A 21,660-nucleotide genomic window follows, 5' to 3' on the forward strand; every position below is an offset into this window, starting at 1 on the left:
GGGCGGGGTCCGGAGCGCCGGGCCGGGTGGGCGCTCCTGCGCGCTGCGTCACCGCCCCGGGCCCGCCCCTGGTGCGCCCCGCTCGGTTCCTGGATTTAGCGTCGGAGCCTCTTCTCGGATCCCCCCTACTCTGGACGCTCAGCTGCGGTGACCCAGGGCTCCATGACTGACCAAAATGCGGGAAGAAGGTGGCTCTGCCCCAGGCGGCTTCCGTCCTGATCCCCCGCCTTTTTTTCTTTTTTTTTTTTTTGGTACTCTTAAATTTCAGATATTCTGGGATTTCAATCCTTAAAATTACTTGACCAAAAATCATTTAATTGTGTAACATTTACTCTTCTTAGAAAGAAAAGTGGAAACAAGTTTTGTCTCCTAGTCTTGTAGCAAAATGTTTGGAAGTTGCTAAATTGTTTCAGTTTAATGCATAGATGTCGGTACCCCTGATACGTATTGACAGGTACTTTCTAGAAGGAGCTCCGGAGTTAGCTTCTTCGGTGCCGGGACCAGTAGGTGCAGTAAGGGAGCGGTGGGGAGGGAGCGGCTGCTGCTTGGGAAGAAATGCCATCTGGAGCTTGCTGGGGACGAGGACCGCTCCTGTGCACCAGGACAGTTGGGGCCCCGCGTGCTACTGAGCACCCAGCAGAGCTTTGGTTCTTCTCAAAATGTTAAGGGTGATTTTTATAGAGCCTAAGAATAGCACCCTTTAGTGACACCCCCAAGTATCTCTTGCAACACTTGAAGGTTTTACATAGAGGACCCCAGGGTGCAAGGGGGAAGGGCTTTAGATGGGCGTGGCTAGAAAGGAATCCTTTTCCAATCCTGAAACTGAGGTCACAACGTTGCCACTACAGTGCCCAGGCATTTCTCCCACCTGGTTCATAAATGCCAGCACTTTGTTTTGGATTTATTGAAGCAACATAGTATAGTGGACACACCTCTGTTTCAACTTAAGAGGCCCTATGTTTAAATCTTAGCTAGCAGAGAGTACTGGTCAAGGTCAGGCTCTGGAACCTGACCATGTGACCGGCTGAGAACAAACCCTGCCTGCAGGGCTTACTAGCTGAATGACCCTGGACACGGGCCTCTGTGTGCCTCAGTTTCCTCCTCTCAAAGTTGGGGTGACGAAACTCACATCAGAGTTGTTAGGAAGGTATCAATCTGTGTCAAATGCTGAGGACAGTCCCTCACCCGCTGAGTGCTCTGCGGGAAGTGTCCATCTGCCGGTGAAGGGCTGTGTGAAGGAGTCAGTCTATACACATGTGGGTAATACGAATAGTATTCCGCATTTTAAGATAGATAATCACATTCAGTTGAAAATATTTAATAGACACCTACTATTTTCAAGGTGGGACAGGAAGGAACAGCCCCTGCCCCTAAAGATCAAAGGATTTGGTGCATTCAGAGCAGAGGGATAGACTTTAGAATTCAGAACAAGAAGTGAGGCTCAGAACCACAAGCTGAGTCAGGACACGGAGTCGGCCCTTTGGCCCTGGACAGGGAGCCCATCGAGGGTTCCTGAGCTAGGGCATAGATGATGGTGAGCTGGCTGGGCGTGAGGAGGGTGTGTCGGCAGGAGCACAAGGCGAGTGGGCAGGGGCAGCGCTGCAGGTGGGGAGACCTGGCCGTGGTTACTGTTGTCTAAAGACAGTGAGATAGAGAAAGAGAGACAGAGGAAGAAGAATTGCTGTTCCAAAGGCAGGACCAATGAGACTTCCCACTCGATGCATTGGGAGGGGGAGGCAGAGATGCAGAAGTAGATGGCGGGTGGAGAGGGCGGGTGTCGAGAGGATTCCCCTTCCTGCCCGGGGTGCTGGGAGCACAGGTGGGGCTGTGCAGCACACCGTGGATTAAATCACACTTGTCCATTTTTTATGCCTGCTTTTCCTGGTTTTCTGGGTTAGGCTACTTTAATTTTCCTCTGCTATACTATAACATCTGCAGTGAACTTTGTATATAAAAAACTAGATCTTTAATAGTGGTTTATCATTCTATTTTTAATGCTTTTGTTTGTACATTCCAAGAAACATTAGATGCCAGCCAATGATTGATTTATTGATGTGCTCTTCTTCAGGTTCTCAATGAAAGTAAAAGAAAGATCCAGCTCATGCATCCAGCATGTTTAAAAGGCAAAATTTCATGTGAGGTGTTTATATGTTACTTCCTGTGGAGAATTTCAGTTAATAGTATGTCCTACCCCAGAGAATTTTCTGGAAAATTCTTTATCCTCTGTTTTAGTGAGGACTCTTTTGGCCGCAAATACTTAAAGCTAACTCAAACTGGAATTTGAATTGAAGAGGAATTTGATTGGCTCAGTGACTGGAGAGTGACCAGAAGTCCATGAGTAGTTGGGGTTTTAAATGTGAACCAAAGTCTCGCAGGTGTCCATGCCTCTCAGCACTACTGCCCCCGTCCCCCCGCTCTCCAGCAGCACCTCCTGCCTGGTGGCCTCCAGCAGCTCCAGGCAAATGTTATCCCACTGCCACAGGCCCAGCAGGAGGAAAGCTGCTCTCTCCCAGCTGTGCCAGCCCAGTCCTGGGATTGAGTGGCCTTGGTCCACTGGGTCCTGTTCTCATGTTCCCATCCCTGAGCCAGTCACTGAGGAGCCACGTGGAGCTCCTGGAAGGCCCACGCCCGGGAAACATGCCCGCTGCAGGCAGGGAGCTGAGGAGCGTGGGGTGGGGTCAGCAGCCCCGCAGATGTGGGTGTGGGGAGGGCATAGTCACCCAGAGAAATTGGGAGTGAGGTGCTGCTTTCAAATGAGCAGGCGAAAACAGACATCACAGCGTCTACCTTCAGAGCGATGATGTTTAACTATGAACAAAGTCAGGTTCACTGAAAAATCATTCAGCCAGTGTGCAAATATGTCCTAGAAGTCAGTCACTCGCCAGGCTCTGCAGGCACAGTTCTGCACTTACTGTGTCTGTCTGTACTGCTCTCTCTTCTCTGGTCATTCTCATTCAGCAGTTATTATTACGCGATTGATTAAACTGCTCTTTTTTGTATAACTTATTAACATGCTGATTGTATTAGTTTCTTAACTAATATAAAAAACTTAGTACTTGTGTCTTAGCAAAAAAACTTTTGTTTTTGCCATACAAAGTACCTCAACCTGGATGGCTTAAAATAACAAAAGTTTACTCTGGAGGCTAGAAGTCCAAAGTCAAGGTGTCAGCAGGGCCGTGCTCCCTCTGAAGGCTCTAGGGGAGGATCCTTCCTGCCTCTTCCAGCTTCTGGTGGTCTCCAGCAATCCTTGGCATTCCTTGGCTTGTAGAAGCATTGCTCCAGTCGCTTGGCCATTGTCACATGGCCTTCTCCCTGTGTGTGTGTGTCTGTGTGCTTTTTCTTGTAAGGACACCAGTCACATTGGAGTAGGGCCCACCCTACCGCAGTATGACCTCATCTTCACTAGATTACGTCTATGGAGACCCTGTTTTCAAGTGAGGTCACATGCACAGGTACCAGCGGTGGGACTTGAATGGATCTTTTTGGAAGACACAGTTCAACCCACAGCACTGGTCATGCTCTCTGGACATATGTTCGGGAAAAGTTGAGACAACTTAAATGATACTTTAAGTACAAGTAGAGGCTCCTATAAAAAGCACTTAAGAAAAAAACAGACTGTTTCAATGTGATGGAAAAATTCTGAATACGTTGTGAATTACTTTGTATGTTAGCAAGGCATGACTAACACTTTCCATGTTATAATATGGTTAGAATATGTTGCTCAGTTCCTTTATTCTAAAGCAGTCTTTCCTGCTCTTATAAACAGCCCCAGCTCACAGAATGCCCCACAAGATTGGATTTGTAGTTGTCAGCTCGTCTGGACATGAAGACGGCTTCAGTGCCCGGGAGCTAATGATCCATGCACCGACCGTCAGCGGGTGGAGGTCACCGAGGTGGGCTGGACAGGGGGCCATGGGCTGGGGGTGGCACGGGTTCTGAAGGGCACGTGGGCTCCTTTCATTCTAAGCTGCTAATTTTATTATAATTCAGACATGAGAACCCCAGGATCATCAGATTGTGCTGCACTGTCATCTGTCTAGTTACGTGATGGATTTTTTCCTTGTGGTTATGTTTTTAAGGAAAGTTTGTTGGATCTTTTTCCCTTATCACATTAACCCATACTCACTTAAGAAAGGCACAAATATGGACGAGTAGAAGGAAGAAAAGTGGTCCCCCATGGTGGTTTAGCCGTGTTCCCTGACCATGTGCGGATATCACATCCTCATCCGTGTTCTGGACGCAAGTTTGTGTTTGCAGATTTCTTGCTTTCATGTTTATGCTCCTTGGTAAATATCTTGCATCTAACTGCTTTTGTATAATGCTGAATTTTAACCAAAAAGGTCTCTTTCGAATTTGTCTTGAATATTTGCACACCTTTATAAAAATGTTCATTACTTGAGTAATGTAATACTAGTTAGTATTTCTCTGAAACATTTGAGTCTTTTCCTGAGAGATGTTCACTCTTCACCAAAGGCAGAGTCAGAGTTGTTGAGCAGCCGAGTGCCTGCTCGGGCTTCGTGCACGTCGGTGGTGTCGGTCCTGTGAGGCCTGCTCGCCTCGCGCTGCCTCACCTCCCCAGTGTCTCTGCTCCTCATGTCACCCACCTGGTCCCGTCACCTCAGTGTCCTGGCTCCTCATGGTTACCCACCTGGCCCTGTCACCTCCTCCTCAGTGTCCCTGTTCCTCATGGTCACACACCCAGTCCTGTCACCTCCTCACTGTCCCTGCTCCTCATGACTTGTTTTCCAAGTCTGAGTAGAAGTACTATTTGCTCCTAACTTGTAAATGTGTAAATATGTATGATATTTTAAGTTCAGTATATATACTTAGGACTTGCTTTTATTCAGAAGATATGTTGCTGAAAAGTTGACTATAAATTCCATTTAAAATTAAAATCTGTTTTCCTTTTGGAGTTTTTGAGGGGACCCAACAGAGACTCCCGTTCCCTGCCCCAGTCCTGCATGAGCTGAGGAATGAAACAAAAGAGGAAAGCAGCTGGGGACAGATAGCTCGTCTGTCGCTGATGAGGCTGATACTGGGGCAGGGGCTGTCTGTGCAGGCAGGTGGGCTTCCTAGGACCAAACCCGCCGTGGCCGTGTGCTTGCCCAGCCAGGGCAGCCTGACCTGCGGGAGCCGGGCCGGAGGGGCAGCATGGGAGCACACCCGTGCGGGCAGCTGCCCCAGACTCACCGGTCAGTCCAGCGCTGCCTCTCCTCCGGCGGCCGGGGCCACAGTCATCCGCAGATGCACTCCCCTTCCCCGCCAGCACTTCCCTTCAGCAGAGTCCTTCCTGCGGACTGCATTTGTGCTTACCTGTGGATTAAAGGTACTTACATACACAGAGACGGTACCCCGTTAGGAATATTTATCAAGACAGCACTAGTATGCTGCGTTCGTGCATTGACATGCATCTCTTTAAGGCGTGAGCTGTAGTCGTTTTAGTAGTTAGCTTTCAGACTACACCAAAGAAAGGGATATATGTACCTTGGTCACCACAGACTCAACCTCGGTTTCGCTTGGGGTCTCCTGAATTCAACACAGAGTGTTCCCCGAGGTCAAGCTCAAAGCAGGAAGGCAAAAGAAAATACCCTCCAACTGCGTCCCCTAGAGAGAGGACGGACCACTCTGTTAGCCCAGGTCCGAGAGGGCATGCTCCAGGCCAGGACAGATGGCTCCCCTGGGCCGGCCTCGGGCGTGCCGGACGCGTGGGAAGCTCCTCCTGTACCCTTCCACGACCAGGAACTCGAAGAGCCTAGACTCTGGAGGGTGAGACACGCTTCTCTAAGAGAGCCAAAGCTTATACCAACCACTAGAGCCTCTGGGCATGAATGTTTTTATTGCCAAGTTATTTTTATTCAAAAAGAAATCTAGAGCTATCACTTTATCTTGAAAAGGTAGATACATACTAGGCTTTTTAAATGTATTGTTTCATTTTATAATCAGCTTGAAAGATGTTTTTGATTCATCTATAAACTATAAGCTACATTTGTAGCTAAATCTTTTTTTTTTTTAAGATTTTATTTTTTCCTTTTTCTCTCAAAGCCCCCTGGTACATAGTTATGTATTTTTAGTTGTGGGTCCTTCTAGCTGTGGCATGTGGGATGCCACCTCAGCATGGCCTGACCAGCAGTGCCATGTCCACGCCCAGGATTCGAACCAGCGAGACCCTGGGCCTCTGAAGCAGAGCATGTGAACTCAACCACTCGGCCACGGGGCCAGCCCCTAAATCTTTTTTTAAAGGATTTTTAAAAGTATACAATTTCCAGATTTTGTCAGTTGTCTCAGTTTTCTTTGAACGGCTTTGGAGGGTTTTTTTAATAATAAAGGATTTTTTTTCATAATAGATTACTAGGTGTCCTTATGTCTAGAAGATCTCACCACAAGTTCTGATGTTTTCAGTGTCCAAAGCAGCATTTGACTGCCATCAAGGTGAACAGCATCTGTGTCATGAGCTGCCTGCTTTCCCACTGCTTCCAGCTGCCCTCCTGCCCCAAAGGCACCTGTCTTAGAACTCGGTGTTAGGAGGTACCCGGCGAGTGTGCCCCCGGAATTAGAGTCCATTCCATCCGTGGCCACCGGCCCCACTTTCTCATCACATCCTCTCCCTGTCCATCCTTGTACGTCCCTCAGAGGTAAACATAAAGCTTTCCACAGAGTTGCAGCCATTCAGCCTGCTTCTTTCTACATCTTCCCTCTTCTTTTGTTCTGTCCCCCGAGGGTTGGGGTGCTCACCACGTGCCTCCTGTGATGCTGGGTGCTCATTACTCAGCAGTGAGCTGGGGGGAGGCCCCAGATGGCCTCACCACTGATAGGCCTAGTCATTCTCTTAGAAGCTTAAGGATAGGTGTGGGCTACTAGGTGGGTGGCAGTGCCACTGCTGAGGTGGGAGAAGCTGCAGAAGGAGGAGACTAGTCGGTCTGGGCAGGATGGGGCGGCTGGGGTCAGGAGTTTGTTTTGTCTGTGTCACATCTGGTGTCTTTCAGATGCCTATATGGAAATGACAAGTCGCCAACTAGACTACAGGATGGGACTCAGGGCGATGTTCAGTTGGGGTTCTTTGATAAGCACGGGGCTGATAGGATCCGCCATGGTGAGTGTAGATGGAGAAGGGGGCCTGGAACCTAGCCCAGGGGCACACTGAAGGCTGGACAAAGGGAGGGAGGCCTGAGCTAGGAGGAGAGCCAAGAGGGGGTGGTCCTGTGGGCTCAGTCACGTGGGCTAAGTGAGGTCAGGACCAGGAAGCCCACATTGCACTTGGCATCATGGAGGTCAGTGGTGGCCTTCACAAGAGTGACAGGGAGGTGTGGGACAGAAGCGGCCTGCAGGGTTTGGAAAGGGGGGCTTGAGAAAGCTGCCCTGGTGACTGCAGACGGCTCCTGCATGATCTTTGCTGAGGCAGGCAGCCAAGAAGTGCGGCCAGAGCTGGAGAGGGGTGCAGGGTCACAGGAGGGTTTCTAGAGTGCGCTTGTCTATTGGTGGGAGTGGTCGGGTAGAGAGAAAGGCCAGGTGAGTCCGGCGCTGGGACCAGCTGCCTCTGGTGCAGTTCAGCTGGGTGAGCGGGGAGGGTGGGGCTGCTGGGAAGAGAGGTGGAAGAGATGTGATGAGAGGGGCCGGGCAGAGCCAGTGGGCAGGAATGCACACTCGCGGGGGCTCTGAGCTCACGGAGAGCAGTGATGCTATTGGTGGAAGGGCCTTTCTCAGCTGACCCATCCTCAGTGCTCCAGTGCCCTCGATGCTGCTGCTCCAAGTGCACTGATGCCCCACTGTTGCATTAACCAGCGCTTGCCAGCTCAACATATGTAGCATATACTGTCTTTAAGTATTGTGCTCGAATGCCTCGGTCATGACCATATATTGCAGTGTGAGGTCTTTGCTGACACTGTGGTTCTCTACCCAGTTCTCGTTTAGGTTTTTAACATGCTACATTGCTTCTAAGCAAAATTAGAAGTCCCATGTGGACAGTTGTGGGCTTCTCTTCCAGACTGCTGAGCACACATGGTCGGCACTCCTTCAACTCTCATTGTTGCTTTTCAGTCATAACTCGGGATTCCGTAAGCCTGTGCCTTTCCTGAAGTTTAGGTTCCTGCGGAAAGTCCTTTGGTCTGTCTTGCCCACTAGTACAGCCCATTAAGACTGATATGTTTGGGGCCGGGCCAGTGGCGCAGCGGTTAAGTTCGCACGTTCCGCTTCTCAGCGGCCCAGGGTTCACCGGTTCAGATCCCAGGTGCGGACATGGCACTGCTTGGCACACCATGCTGAGGTAGGCATCCCACATATAAAGTAGAGGAAGATGGGCACGGATGTTAGCTCAGGGCCAGGCTTCCTCAGCAAAAAGAGGAGGATTGGCAGTAGTTAGCTCAGGGCTAATCTTCCTAAAAAAAAAAAAAAAGACTGATATGTTTATCCCATAATAAACTTCAGGTTTCATTTCAAACCATTTACTAGCTGCCAAAAGTGTGATTCATGTTGCGTGGCAGGGAGATCAAATCAAATTTTAACTCTGAGCTTCAACTCCCACCGGCAGAGCCGGAGAGAGCAGGACTAGCATCGTGGGCCTCTTGTATCCTCAGTTCCTACAGACCTACCGTATTATGGGGAAGAGTGGGATGCAGACATCTGAAAACCCTCTGCAGTCACCGTGCAGAAAAAACAAAAATGTATTTGCTTTCAGATTTTGCCAGTTTCCGCAAGAAATTGTTCTTCAAATGGTAGAGAGATGTCGAATAAGAAAACTCCAGTTACTTGCTCACCAGTATATGATCTCAAGTAAAATTGAGTTCTACATCAGTGAAAGCCTGCCTGAATATTTCGTACCGTATCAAGCAGAGAGATTTCGCAGACTTGGGTAAGAATGAAATTTAAAATTTGTCGTGGTCACTCCTAACCTGACTAATTGCCTCAAAGCAACTAAAAACTAATGAACTGCCCCTTTCCGTTGCGAAACTTGTCTTAAGAAGAATACTCATTAGAATTTGATTTCTGGGCTTTTTTCCTAGGTGGTTTTCATTCTAGACCTAACTTTTATTGAAACACATTGAGTTCAGTAGGAGAAGAGGGGCTGTTTGATTGACAGCATGTTTGCATATCAACATGGTTCTTGGGTTACGTCTTCTCTTCTAGCTATGTCTCTCTCTGTGACAACGAAAAGACGGGCTGCAAGGCCCGGGAGCTAAAATCCGTGTATGTGGATGCAGTAGGCCAGTTTCTTAAGCTGATTTTTCACCAGAACCACGTCAACAAATACAATGTATATAATCAGGTGAGACTCACGCGCCTCCGCCTTCGCCTGCCCCCACCTCTTCCAGGATTGCGTCGTCCTGTACCTCTTAGTAAAGGCACTTCCAGAGTCTTCTTGAAGACGGTCCCCTTTATGGAGAACGTGAAGCTCCTCTGGAGCTGTGCTGTCCACTCAGGAGCCGCTGGCCACCTGTGGCGTGGCACGCTGGGAGCACAGCTAGTCCAAGTGCAGGGGGCTACACACGTCAGCTAGACGCTGGACTTCAAAGACTCAGTACGCAAAGAAGAGTCAGTTACACAAAGAAATGATAATATTTTGGATATATTAGGTTTAAATATATTATTAAAATTAATTTTATCTATTTTTAATTTTTTTTACTGTATCTACTAGGAAACTTAATTGCATGTATGGCTTGCATAATATTTCTCTTGGACAGTGCTGTTCCAGATAAACCCACTAAACCTTTACAAGATCAATCCCATGGTAGAATGGGGAATGTGGTTTCCTGTTGCATGCAATCCAGAATCTCTCCAGCTCCAGGCTCCCAGCTCTTCACATCTGCCCCCTCCCTCTCGTTCATTTTCTGGGGACATGATTAGTGCAATGGAAAAAAAGTGTGTCCAAAGCAATCTTTTTTTTTTTTTTTAAAGATTGGCCCTGAGCTAACATCTGTTGCCAATCTTCTTTTTTTTTCTCTTTTTTTTGTACTCTTCTCCCCACAGCCCCCTAGTACATAGTTGTATATTGTAGTTGTAGGTCCTTCTGGTTCTGCTACATGGGATGCCGCCTCAGCATGGCTTGATGAGCAGTGCTAGGTCCGCGCCGAGGATCCAAACCAGCGAACCCTGGGCCACCCAAGTGGAGCACATGAACCCAACCACTGAGCCATAGGGCCGGCCCCAAAGCAATCTTTTAATCAGCACAAATATTTACAGTACTCCCTTCCCCTCTAAGAGAGGAATGCAGCCATTCCAGCATATAAAAGTCTTATACCAACCAGTGAGCTGAAGGAGCTCTGAGGGCGAGTTACGCTGCTTGGGCCATTGCCGCAGTTTGTGACAGTAAACTGGAGAATGATTCTTGACCTTTTTCTTCCTCCACCCCATCTGCTGTGTTCACCAGCAACATCCCGGTTCCGTAGGCTCCTTAGTGGTTCTCAAGGAAGGGAGGGTCTGAGAAGGGGACTCCGCCCCTCAGGTGAGAATCCCTGACTTCGGCAGACCAAGCTGTGTTAATTGAGGTTTTCATTTCGTTGTGTAATTTACCAAGATCATGTAGCTGTGACCTCATATTTAACCTTGAATGAATGGTTCAATGCGAGGCTATGTTAGAACTTGGGAGGTTTTTTAGCTATTACCGTTTTAACATCCTTTAAACATTAAAATAGCCATTTTGTTCAGCATTAGAATATTAACTTATGTAATTTATAAAAATTATTAATAATAATTCTCTACATTAGCATGACAAATTTTCCATTTAATGTGCTTTCATGTACGTTACCCTATTTGTTGCCAGTGTAGGTCAGCAGCTTGGTATAAAGGAGGTAAGTCATCACAAACATTTTATACTTAATTTCTGTTGATTTAACTCTTTCTTAGGTTGCTCTGGTTGCAATAAATATCATTGGGGACCCTGCAGATTTCAGTGATGACAGCAATATTGTAAGTTTGAGAAGCTTCATTCCTAAAGAAGAAAATTTATTTCTAACAGGAGGGGATCATTTATTTATGTCACAAAAAGTGCCATCTTAAAAATCTTTGTAAAATTTTCTGGTGAATAACTATCAGATAATTTTTAGCAGCTAGCATATTAATCTTTGTTTTACTCAAGAATTTTAGTTGTCCCTCCAAAAGACTAGGATCACTGAAGCTTGCTGACATCCTTATATCACATCAGCTCTTAGTTAAGGTTTTGTGTTGTTCCTTTTTTTCTCTGAGATACTAAGCAGAACTCTTTGCTCCCAAAGACCTCTAGAGAGAAGCTGATTGACCATTACCTGGGGCACAACACCGAGGACCCAGCTCTGGAAGGAAGCTGTGCTGGGTAAGAAACTTCTCCTCCGGGTCAGTAAAGTTCACTGACCCCTTAAAGGCACGGCAGCGTGAGTCATGTCCAAAGGGTTCTGGACTTGAGGGCCTCTACGTTCGGTTTACGGCTGGGTAAGCCACTGATGGGATTGTCTTCAACACACTTACAGATTAAGGTCACTGTTTTATTTAGCACATCTCCGTTTATTGCCCTTCACAGATGACTTCAGTTCTCGTGTGTTCAGGTATTACGAGAAAGTTCCTAAAATGCATTTGGATAAAAGATCCGTCAGCCATCTTTTGATATGTTATTGGCACAGGCAAATTTATAGGTAATAATTAAAGGTATTAATTGACCCAAATTATCGGTTACTAAAGATTTCATCTTATGTCTGCTTTAAAACTTTATTCTTGGGGGCTGGCCCGGTGGCACAGCGGTTAAGTTCGCACGTTCCGCTTCTCGGCGGCCCGGGGTTCGCTGGTTCGGATCCCGGGTGCGGACATGGCACTGCTTGGCAACCATGCTGTGGTAGGCGTCCCACGTATAAAGTAGAGGAAGATGGGCACGGATGTTAGCTCAGAGCCAGGCTTCCTCAGCAAAAAGAGGAGGACTGGCAGTAGTTAGCTGAGGGCTAATCTTCCTCCAAAAAAAAAAAACTTTATTCTTTAAGGGAGTGAGAAATACCTATATCAGTTTTTATAAGTACCATTTTTACCAATTCCTCTTTACATTCTTCACATTAACAATTTTATTTACGTATTTCTTTTACTGCCTCTTGTTTAGCAGTATAAGCACTCTTGGTAGGTCCAGAGCGGAGGGCGAGCTGAGGAGCGCTGGTTCACATGGTCCTTCTTACCCTCTCTGTTCCCTGGGCGCCTTTTGGGACAGAGAGCTCCTTCAGCGCCCTTGCCACGTGCCCACTCTTTATCAAAGCAAGGGGTCCCCATTCCAGAGGTTCCCAGCCTAAAAAAGCAATACCCAGCTCCCCTTCTGACAGCAGCTGCCTGATAAAGAAAAGATAAAACACTTAGATTTTAATCGACATTTGGAGTTTGTCCACAGCTTTTGGTTGGTCACTTGCATATAGTCCAAACTTCTGACACAAAGTAATTAACACTTAAGCCAGGCTCTTCAGTTTGCGTAAAATATGGAGTAGATTCTCCATATGTCCCGAGCGCTTGCTGGGGGGGCCATTGGCTCTGCCAGGTATGTGCACCAGTGGACAGTGAAGACAGGGAGCCCTGCTTCCTGCAGAGGCCGCCCCGGCCCCTGCGGCCTGAGCTTCACAAGGACTCAGCTGAGGCAGACCAGGCGGTCACAGTGTGGTTGTGAGTGTGGAGGGCTTAGAAAGTGCAAGCTGTTCTTAGAATGGGTATAGCAACTAGTGAGAAAAGTGACATCGTGCCTACACCAGCTCCTCAGTCTCCGCCTCAGACCCTGCCTGTGCCTCAGGGAGTGGCAGCAGCACCCTCCCTGCCTTCTGGGCAGGGTTGGAAACCTGGGGCCACTCTGTCTCTCCCCTCCTGTCCCCTGACCCGTGGCTCAGTGAAGCTCGAGCCAGGAGAACAGGGACAGCCACACTCACTGGGTGGTTTCAGTATCTCCCATGGAAGGTCTTTGGGTTATTTTGATTCTGATTAAATCAGTTCTTTGTCAGGTTAGCCAGTGGGGACAGGAGACTGCAGTGCGCCTGTCTTGCCTCATCCCGCTGGGTTTTTCTGCAGGTGAGGCGAGGTCTGTGAAAAGGCTGTGCACCGAGAGCTGAGCAGTCCTAGGCAGGAGTCCACTGGTTACCGCTAGGGGGCCTTCTGTGTCAAGTGGCGAGCCTGGTGCCTGACGCTGCTCATGGCCCTGGAGTCCTGACATCGTTTTTTCCTTTGAGGGATTAATAATAAAATGAAGTCTTTGTTTTCATCTCTAGGACTTCAAGGCAAAGCGACTTACACTTAAGAGTGTAACATATATTTAGATAAAAATGGCTATAGTGACCTTGTAGAGACATCGAAACGCACTGCAGTAGTCACCACTGAGATGAGTTGATACTGTTCACAGCTGCCTGCGCCTCCCGGCCCCCAGCCTGGTGCTGTGCTGTGAGCAAACTGCCTGAACTGAAGGAGTGGGGAAGTGTTGGGGACACCGGGGCGTTTTGAAAGGTGATGTAGTCCTGTGCCCTGTTTAAATTTATTATTATACGACCAAATTTTTTATGACAAATAACATTTTAATTGAAATTTACCTATATATAAAGATAACCAAATCAAAGTTAACAACTAGCTTATTTCATGACGGCAGGCTGGGAGCCTTCGAAACTTGTCCTCTACTTTTGTTGAGTAGTTAGACTGGCATTATTGTTCTAAATGTTAGACCCAAAAGAAAGCCACTAGCCTACTATAGAATTTAAAAGAAAGAATAGAGGTGATACTAATCAGAAATGGGTTATTCAGGTAACTAAAAAGCTCATTTATTCCTGGAAGAATTTTTCTGGTCTCCTACAGGACTTGATGGTGATGGCACACAGTCTGACACTCAGAGGTAAAAGCCCCTAGTAGCAATTCTCTGTCTTTAGTGTTCATCACAATCACTGTGGGGCTGGTATGAAACATGGATGCCTGGGCGCCACTTGGCGCCACCAAGTCAGACTCTCAGGGAATGGGGCCTGGTCATCCACGGGCTTTGGTTTTGGTTTTCCCCATCTACAAACGGTCCACATGCACTGTCCTGTCTTCTGTGCCTAGAACAGAGCCTGGTGCAGAGTCTGCATTCTGAGTACTTACTGAATGAGTGAATGAATGAATGCAGCAGAGGCTCAGAAGCCTCAAAGTGCAGTCTGATTAATCGTCAGGAGCATAAGCTGCGGTGTCAGAAAGACTCACTTGCACTTCAGAGCTGTGTGACCTGAAGCCTGTTCCTGAGTTCTCTAAGACTCCATCTTCTCAGGGAGGAAACCCTCCGGGAGTGGCCGTGGGGAGTGCCATCTTCACGACCGTTGGTGGATCTTCAGCATTGAGCCTGGAGGGCTCCCCACCACTGTGCTATCATGTGGATTGAAACTGGCTCTCAGTTACTCGCTTCTTTCCTTTAGGAAGTCTGACTATATTTCTCCACTGGATGACTTAGCTTTCGATATGTACCAAGATCCAGAAGTTGCACAGATAATACGCAAATTAGATGAAAGAAAACGTGAAGCTGTCCAAAAGGAGCGCTATGACTACGCCAAGAAACTGAAACAAGCTATTGCTGATTTGCAAAAGGTATGGCTTCTGGAGAAAACCGTTTTTCTTTCCTGCCTGTGATACGTTTTCTGTTAATTACCATAGTACATATGTTAAAACAAACGAGCAGGTTACTAGAAGCTGCGGGAGTCAGTGTGGTTCAGAGATCCAAGCAAAATGAAGTGATGGGCAGACAAGGCGCAATAAAAATGTAAGTGAGGGGGCCGGCCCCAGTGGCACAGCGGTTAAGTTTGCACATTCCACTTCGGTGGCCTAGGGTTTGCCGATTCAGATCCCGGGTGTGGACCTACACACCACTTGTCAAGCCATACTGTGGCAGGCATCCCACCTATAAAGTAGAGGAAGATGGGCACAGATTTTAGCTCAGGGCCAGTCTTCCTCAGCAAAAAGAGGAGGATTGGTGGCAAATGTTAGCTCAGGGCTAATCTTCCCAAAAAACAAAAATTATTTAAAAAAATAAATTTTAAAAACGTGAGTGAAAGCATATTCTGTGCCTCTTCAGACTCCCCTCAGACATCATCCTCAGGTGCCGTGTTGCTATCATAAGATGGTAGAAAAATGTAAGAGATGTTTTAAAATCACCATGAACTCGGGCTTCTTGGAGCTGCTGCAGTGACAGGCAGCACAACCTTTGCAGGCGAATGTGGTGTGGGCCCTTGGTTCTCCTGTGTCCTTCCCTCCTCCCCACCACATCTGTAGATGGCCCTTGCCACTGTCGTTTAGGCGTCACCCTAGAGATTATCTTTGCCCCTGAGGTGAACTGACCGTGTCTGAGACAGAAAGCAAACGCGCTGTGCTTCAGGTCGGCGAGCGCCTCGGAAGGTACGAGGTGGAGAAGCGCTGCGCGGTGGAGAAGGAGGACTACGACCTCGCCAAGGAGAAGAAGCAGCAGATGGAGCAGTACCGCGCCAAGGTGTACGAGCAGCTGGAGCTGCACAGCCTCGCGGACGCCGAGCTGGTAGGTGCCCAGGGCTGCGTCCAGCGTGGACAGACAGAAGCCTCCGGAGAGTGCAGTGGTGGAGTTCACGAGTGTGTGTTCATAGAGCGGAAAGGCTTCGTCGTGCTCAGGCAACAGCTTGTAGGTCACTCAGCTCCTGCGTCCCTGTGGCAGGTGGGCTTTCACGGTAACGTGCTGGAGCAGGCAGATCCACAGGAGAGGAGGGAGGGAGAGTCGGGCCGGGGAGATCCCAGTGAGTCCCTTCATCTCCCTGGCTCTCGGTTTCCTCATTCGTAAAACGCATTGATGACAGCCCTGCCCCGTGGACCCCCGGGGCGCTGTGAGAGCGTAATCCTGACAGCTGCAGCTTGTTGAGAATGTGTTTCGTGGGAGGTGCTCTGCCTCTGATCTTTAGAAGCCACACTTGCAGGTTGTAAGGATCCCACATTACAGATTAGGAAACTGAGGCCCAGAGCCACAGAGAGGAGTGGCTGAGAGTGCAGACTCAAGCTGGACTGCCTGGGCTCAAATCCTGGCCCCACCGTTCCAGCTATGTGATCTTGGATTAATTCCTCATCCACTCTATGCCTCAGTTTCCCCGTCACATTTACAACGGGGGTAGAAATGGTGAGCATTAAATGAGGTGCTGCCTCTAAAGCACTAGCCAGCATGCCCAGGGCACGAGAGCTGCCACGTCAGCTGTACTGCTTACTTGACAGAAAATCACCTGCTTTGCAGACACAGAGCAAATGGCAGTGCTGGGTTCTGAACACAGTCTATTTTGGGTCCAGCCAGGGGGCTTCCTGCCACTTCTCGGCTGACACGTCCACTTGGGCGTGCTCCCACACTGTGGTGCCCCATGCACTAGGGCTCACCATCACACTGGTGCTTGTGGTGTGCAGTCACTTCTACAGTCCACACAGGAACATGGAGAGGCAGGTGCAGGACGTGACAGGACCGTAGGACATCTTCAGTGTAGATTATCGCTCCCTGCCTCCTATTCTTTTGCTCACCTGGTGGCTCTGGTGTGGCAGTGGCACTGGATTAAAGCTCCTGTTTTTTCCCCAGATGCGAAGGCCTTTTGACTTGCCCCTCCAGCCCCTTGTTCACTCTGGCAGTCCTCGCCACCAGCCAGCAACGCTCTCGCTACCACAACAAGAAGAAAGGGTGACAGAAAACCGGTTTGCAGACCCTTTCCCCCAGGAGAAGCCTTCGTCACATTCCCTGGACATTTCTCCGCAGCACCCCACAGGGGACTGGGCGCCGCCCACCATAGACCCTCCTCGCAGGACCCATGTAGGTAACTCAGTTTCGGATTATGTGCAGCTTATTCAGCAGGCATGTAGTGAGGACCTGCCTTGTGTGGGTGCTTTCCCAGTGCTGGGATGTATCGGGGTACAAAACACCACACCCCTTCCTGCCCCACATTCCAGGAGAGGGAGGTAAACATCGAAGCCAGGACACGATGACATAAGCAACCAGCATGTGGTCCCTCCTCACTGGGAGGCCCTTCTGGAGCAGACGTGCCAGGCCTCCCAGCTGCTTCTGCCCCGTCAGCCAGTGGTCTAAGACACGCTTCGTCCTTCCGAGCCTCTTCTTTATTCTCTCTAAAAATGTATGGTCATCTACTTAAAGGATTGTTTCTAGGAATAAATGAGACAGTATTTGTAAAGTGCCTAACGTGAGCTAGCCTCAGTAGAACCTCGGCACAAGTCATGTATAGTTGCTATACCTATTAGAACTTTCTACGCTGTAAGTAGCAGAAAACCTGGTCCAAACTGGGGGCTTTATAGGCTTTTGTAACAAGGAACTTAAGAGATCATGTGGGTTTCAGGGTCAGATTGATTCAGTAGCTTAACAGTGTCATCAAAGCCTGGTTTCCTCCTCTCTCTCAACTCTGTTTTCCGTGGTTCCAAATCACCCTAGCGCTGGAACTGTCATGTAGCCCTCAGCTTCAGGTCTGTACATTGTCCCATCTGATGGAGAGAGCACGTCCCATTCTAAGCAAGAGTCCCAGGTTTACCCTTATTGATCAGCATCAGCCACACGCCAGCCTCTGAAGTGATGACAAGGACAAAGGAGGGAAACATGTCCATTGGCTTGTTAGGGCCTCCCTGGAGCTTCTGCTGACGGCGTGGCCATGTGGCCAGTGGACTCTGAGGAGGAAGGAAGGATGCCAGGTGGGCACAGGCAAGTGTCTGCTGCAGCCAGAGGCCCAGGAAGTATAGAAAGGACCACTGCGCCACAGCAACCTCCACGGCACTCGTGCCGCTGGCTTTCCCTGGCACATCTTTGAGTGTCACCATCAGCCCCACTGGCAATATCTTGTCTCTAACTTCATTGTTATAAGTTAGATTTAATACTTCAATTTAAAAATATTCTAATTTCTCCTTTTTTAGCATCTCAAAGTATTTTGTTTTACAATTATGAGTAAATTTTAGAATATGAGAAACATTCTCACACATGGTATGCACTCAATTAACATCTCAGGAGGTCTTCATACGAAAAAATAGTTACTCTTGTCTGTTCAGTGTCACAGTGACACCTGCCTCAGAAAATGACTCAGCAATTGCTCTCTTTCTATTCTCACCTAATTATCCAAAAGTCTGCTACGTATTTACTTGTTTAATGATACATCTCTGTCTCCCTGATGAGTGTGTACACCATGAGGATGCGAAGTCCATCTGGTCTACATGGGGCCTGAATTAGGTGCTCAGTAACATCTGCTGAAGTCTGAGATGGGTGGAACAGACAGCTGCCCGTGCAGAGTTTTAGCAGGCACTGCAGAAAAAGGTTGTTTAAAGATCTTTAACACTGGCTGCCTGTTTTAAGTATAAGGCTGCCTGTTAATGAACTTGTTTAAAATGAAGCTTGATACTTGTTTCTAAGCCATAAACTAAGAAAATATCAGAGGTCTTGTCAGAAAATAAAGTAATAACTTTTACTTGAGGTCTATAATGAGTTTAGAAAGGAATAGAAACCCTGACCTAATTTTTGTAGTTACGTCCTATTGTATAAATTATTCTAGGAAGACTGATACCTAGCAAAATACCATCCTTCAATCCAAGTGAGTCCAGAGCAGTGAGTCTGTGGGTGTAGACGGTGTTGGCGGGTGGGGAGAACCCTGCATGGGACTCTGCAGCCGCCCTTCCTGTCCTGCAGCTCGAGTCTCTGCCCTACGATGAGCGGCCGCTTCCCGCCGTCCGCAAGCAGCCTGGGGCTGCAGCTGTGGGACCAGAAAAGAGTGACGGGGACGTCAGCGAGGGTCCCAGAGCAGGCGCTGCAGGCGACCCAGAGCCTTTAACGGAGAAGGCCTTGAGAGAAGCCAGCTCTGCCATCGATGTCCTTGGGGAGTCCTTGGTAAAAAAGCAAATACCATATAAACGTGCACTTATAATGTAGAAAGGAAGCGGGCAGGAAGAGCTCCCAGGCCTTCATATTTGTGACATTGTTGACTTCCCTTTGTCTGCATTATTCAGTTGAAAAGTCTTTTGATAGTTACTAATTATATGAAACAGCAGAAACATAAGCTGGAATTTAAGATTTTGTGAATGAGTATTCATTTAAGACAGGTGTTTCTTTCTGGCATTGACAGAGCTGGTAGTGAGAATCTGCTCCCGCTGTGAACAGCTAATTCGAGGGAAAAAGGATGACAGAGCAAAACAAAAGATGAAAGTGTCTCCCTGTTGAAATGAGCGTAGTGGATCTTTCCTGCGATTCTCAGCTTCAAAGTATTTCTGAGTGGAGCTTTTAATACTTTCCATAGTTTAACATGGTCTTAAGTTTTCCATATTAGAAAAAATTATTTCTCTAAATGCACATATTTATTCTGTAGAGGTCCTGTTATTAGAGAAGATTTTTCTTCATTTGAGACAAACAAAACCTCTGGTTGCACAGTATTGGGGGTGGTGGCCATGTCATTGAAACGCCCACCCTGAGTGAAGCAGGGCTCTTGGTCTGTGGTAGGTTGCCGGGGCCTATTCCAAGACGTGGTCACACCGGGAAGATGCACTGCTCGCCTTGTATAAACAGCTGATGGAGATGCCTGTTGGAACCCCAAAAGAAGATTTAAAGAGCACACTGAGAGCATCGGTCTTTCTCATTAGAAGAGCCATCAGAGACATAGTGACCCCGGTGAGTCCCATGTTCCCCTCAGCAGCCCCAGTGTCTGCGGATGAGATGCGTGACATTCCCCAGGAGGCCACAGTAGCCCAAGAGGTAGCCTGGTCACTGGCATCGTCGTCAGCCCGCACAGCCAGGAAGCAGGGCTGCAGCAAGAAACGTGGTCAGGGAGGAGGCCGCGAGGTCTGTCTGTGCTCGGGCATTCTGTCTGGTCCTGAACAGCCGTAACTCTCTCCACGCTCCTCAAAGCCTCTCTTCACACAGGACTGATTCACTGACCATGGAACATTCAGCTTATGTTTTTATTTTCCATGAAGCCTGAGGAGCTTGGGGACTACTGTGGAATTTTTCTAACTCAGAAAGGGCCTTAAGAACGAATGTCCCACAGTCACGCATCGTCTGCATTATACAGGAGCTCATCCAGTTAACAGGAATGTCAGATGTTTGGCCTCAGGGGGAAGTGTGGAGTACTGTATGATGCTCTGAAATACGTGCATGTGTCTTCCACCTGCAGGCTACTGTGTTTAGAAAGCAGTGTTCAATTTGCCATTTTCAGCCTTTCAGACAACATGTAATTTTCCATATAATGTCCATATTTATTGCTAATAGTAAATTCATATTCACTTTTGGTGGAATTCAATTATGGTAGCTCACCTGTTATCATTTTTTTCTTAGGTCTTTCAGGCTTCTTTGAAATTGTTGAAAATGATAATTACACAATATATTCCTAAACATAAACTGAGTAAACTTGAAACAACTCACTGTGTGGAAAGAACCATTCCCATTTTGCTCACCAGAACTGGAGATTCTTCTGCTCGGCTCCGTGTTATAGCTTCAAATTTTGTTCAGGTATGAACATTACTGTAAATTCAGAACCATAGATAATGAACATTCCTACAGGTGTTTGACTTTGTTAATACTTTACAAGATTCTGTCTCTACTCAGGAGCCTCGGGACGCGCTCTCGTACTTGCCTTACGCTCCACGAGGTAAATTCTGTTAGACACAAACTGTGATTAAGATAGACAGTTTGGTTTTTCTAGGGGCCCTCTTATTCAACATATGATATTAATTTTTTCAATAAAAAAATATAGAAAACCAAATCAGTGTGGAAAATTTGGGAGTAAAGAAATAATAAATGTGTAACTGTCTTGATCTAAATATTTTTGTTCTTTCAGCCAACACGGCTGCTCTGGGCTAGGGCTGTGGGGGGTGTTGCCGCAGAATTAAACGGGTGTGAGGTTTTGGCATGCGCTTATACCAAATAGCATGAAAATATATTTTGCTGTCTTTAGATTAGCTAATGAATTCGTCTAATCTAGGCGTTCTTAAGTTTGGGCCTATGTTTGGGCTTCAGAAAGTCTGTGAAGTCCTTAAAATTTTATACAAAATTTTGCAAATGTGCACATCTTTCTCGGGAAGGAGTCCAAAGTTTTCATAGTTTCTCAAAGGGACCATTTTTCCAATATGAAGAACCACTGATCTCATTTCATTTAATTAATGACAAATTTTCAGGGAAAATGAATAAGGAGAAATAAGTGATACTAATTAGAAGGTAAAAATAAGTAATATTCAAGTCCTACAATATATTCCTGGTTAACATAGCTTAGAATTTGGGGGAGAGATCATCTTTCAAAGGATATGTTAAAAACGAGGACATGTCATCGCTTCAGCTGTTTTTAAGCCCTGTTGATTTCGGTTGTTTGGCCATGTTTGAGGCTGTCGACTCCAGTGCAGCACAGGCTGGGCCCCTGCTCTGCACAGCGTGCTTGTCAGCTGAATCTGCAGTTACACTATTGGCAGCATCTGTTTGTCATATAGGGTGTTTACTGTTACTCTTTCGCTGAAGAATGCTCGTTCTTCTTTTTTCTTTCATCTTTGTACAGAGTCACTCACAGGCCCAAATATAAAGTTAATTGTGTTGGCAGAATGAAAAGTTATTTTAGGTGATATGACCTGCAGACCTATTAAAAATTGATTTTTTTCTATATTGCAAATCGTATGCTTCAATATTTTATAATTTCTTTCTTTTTCTGTGTCTGGCTAATTGAGCGGTAAATATCTTAATTATAGAAAGACTTGTTGGTGTGGAGACATTAAAAT

The 21,660-nt window shown here is 47.3% G+C and overlaps 1 protein-coding gene across 10 annotated transcripts in view; it reads left to right on the forward strand.

Annotated features, from left to right (window-relative positions):
• The window catches only part of CEP104 (centrosomal protein 104), a 41,770-nt gene that overhangs the window by 352 nt on the left and 19,758 nt on the right, over window positions 1–21,660 (forward strand). For 4 of the 10 annotated variants that reach the window (XM_044769532.2, XM_070511253.1, XM_070511257.1 and 1 more), the window contains exons 2-11: window positions 8,672–8,845; window positions 9,121–9,259; window positions 10,837–10,899; window positions 11,205–11,281; window positions 14,349–14,517; window positions 15,302–15,457; window positions 16,505–16,732; window positions 18,599–18,796; window positions 19,403–19,570; window positions 20,234–20,407. In XM_044769532.2, the coding sequence (XP_044625467.2) occupies window positions 8,672–8,845; window positions 9,121–9,259; window positions 10,837–10,899; window positions 11,205–11,281; window positions 14,349–14,517; window positions 15,302–15,457; window positions 16,505–16,732; window positions 18,599–18,796; window positions 19,403–19,570; window positions 20,234–20,407 (1,546 nt within the window). Of the gene's footprint in view, window positions 1–2,068; window positions 2,181–3,766; window positions 3,894–8,034; window positions 8,261–8,671; window positions 8,846–9,120; window positions 9,260–10,836; window positions 10,900–11,204; window positions 11,282–14,348; window positions 14,518–15,301; window positions 15,458–16,504; window positions 16,733–18,598; window positions 18,797–19,402; window positions 19,571–20,233; window positions 20,408–21,660 lie in introns of all 10 variants that reach the window. The other 6 variants (XM_044769535.2, XM_070511256.1, XM_070511254.1 and 3 more) reach the window with 5 other exon arrangements.

This window comes from Equus asinus, chromosome 5 (genome assembly GCF_041296235.1).
Source record: "Equus asinus isolate D_3611 breed Donkey chromosome 5, EquAss-T2T_v2, whole genome shotgun sequence".
Taxonomy (NCBI): domain Eukaryota; kingdom Metazoa; phylum Chordata; class Mammalia; order Perissodactyla; family Equidae; genus Equus; species Equus asinus.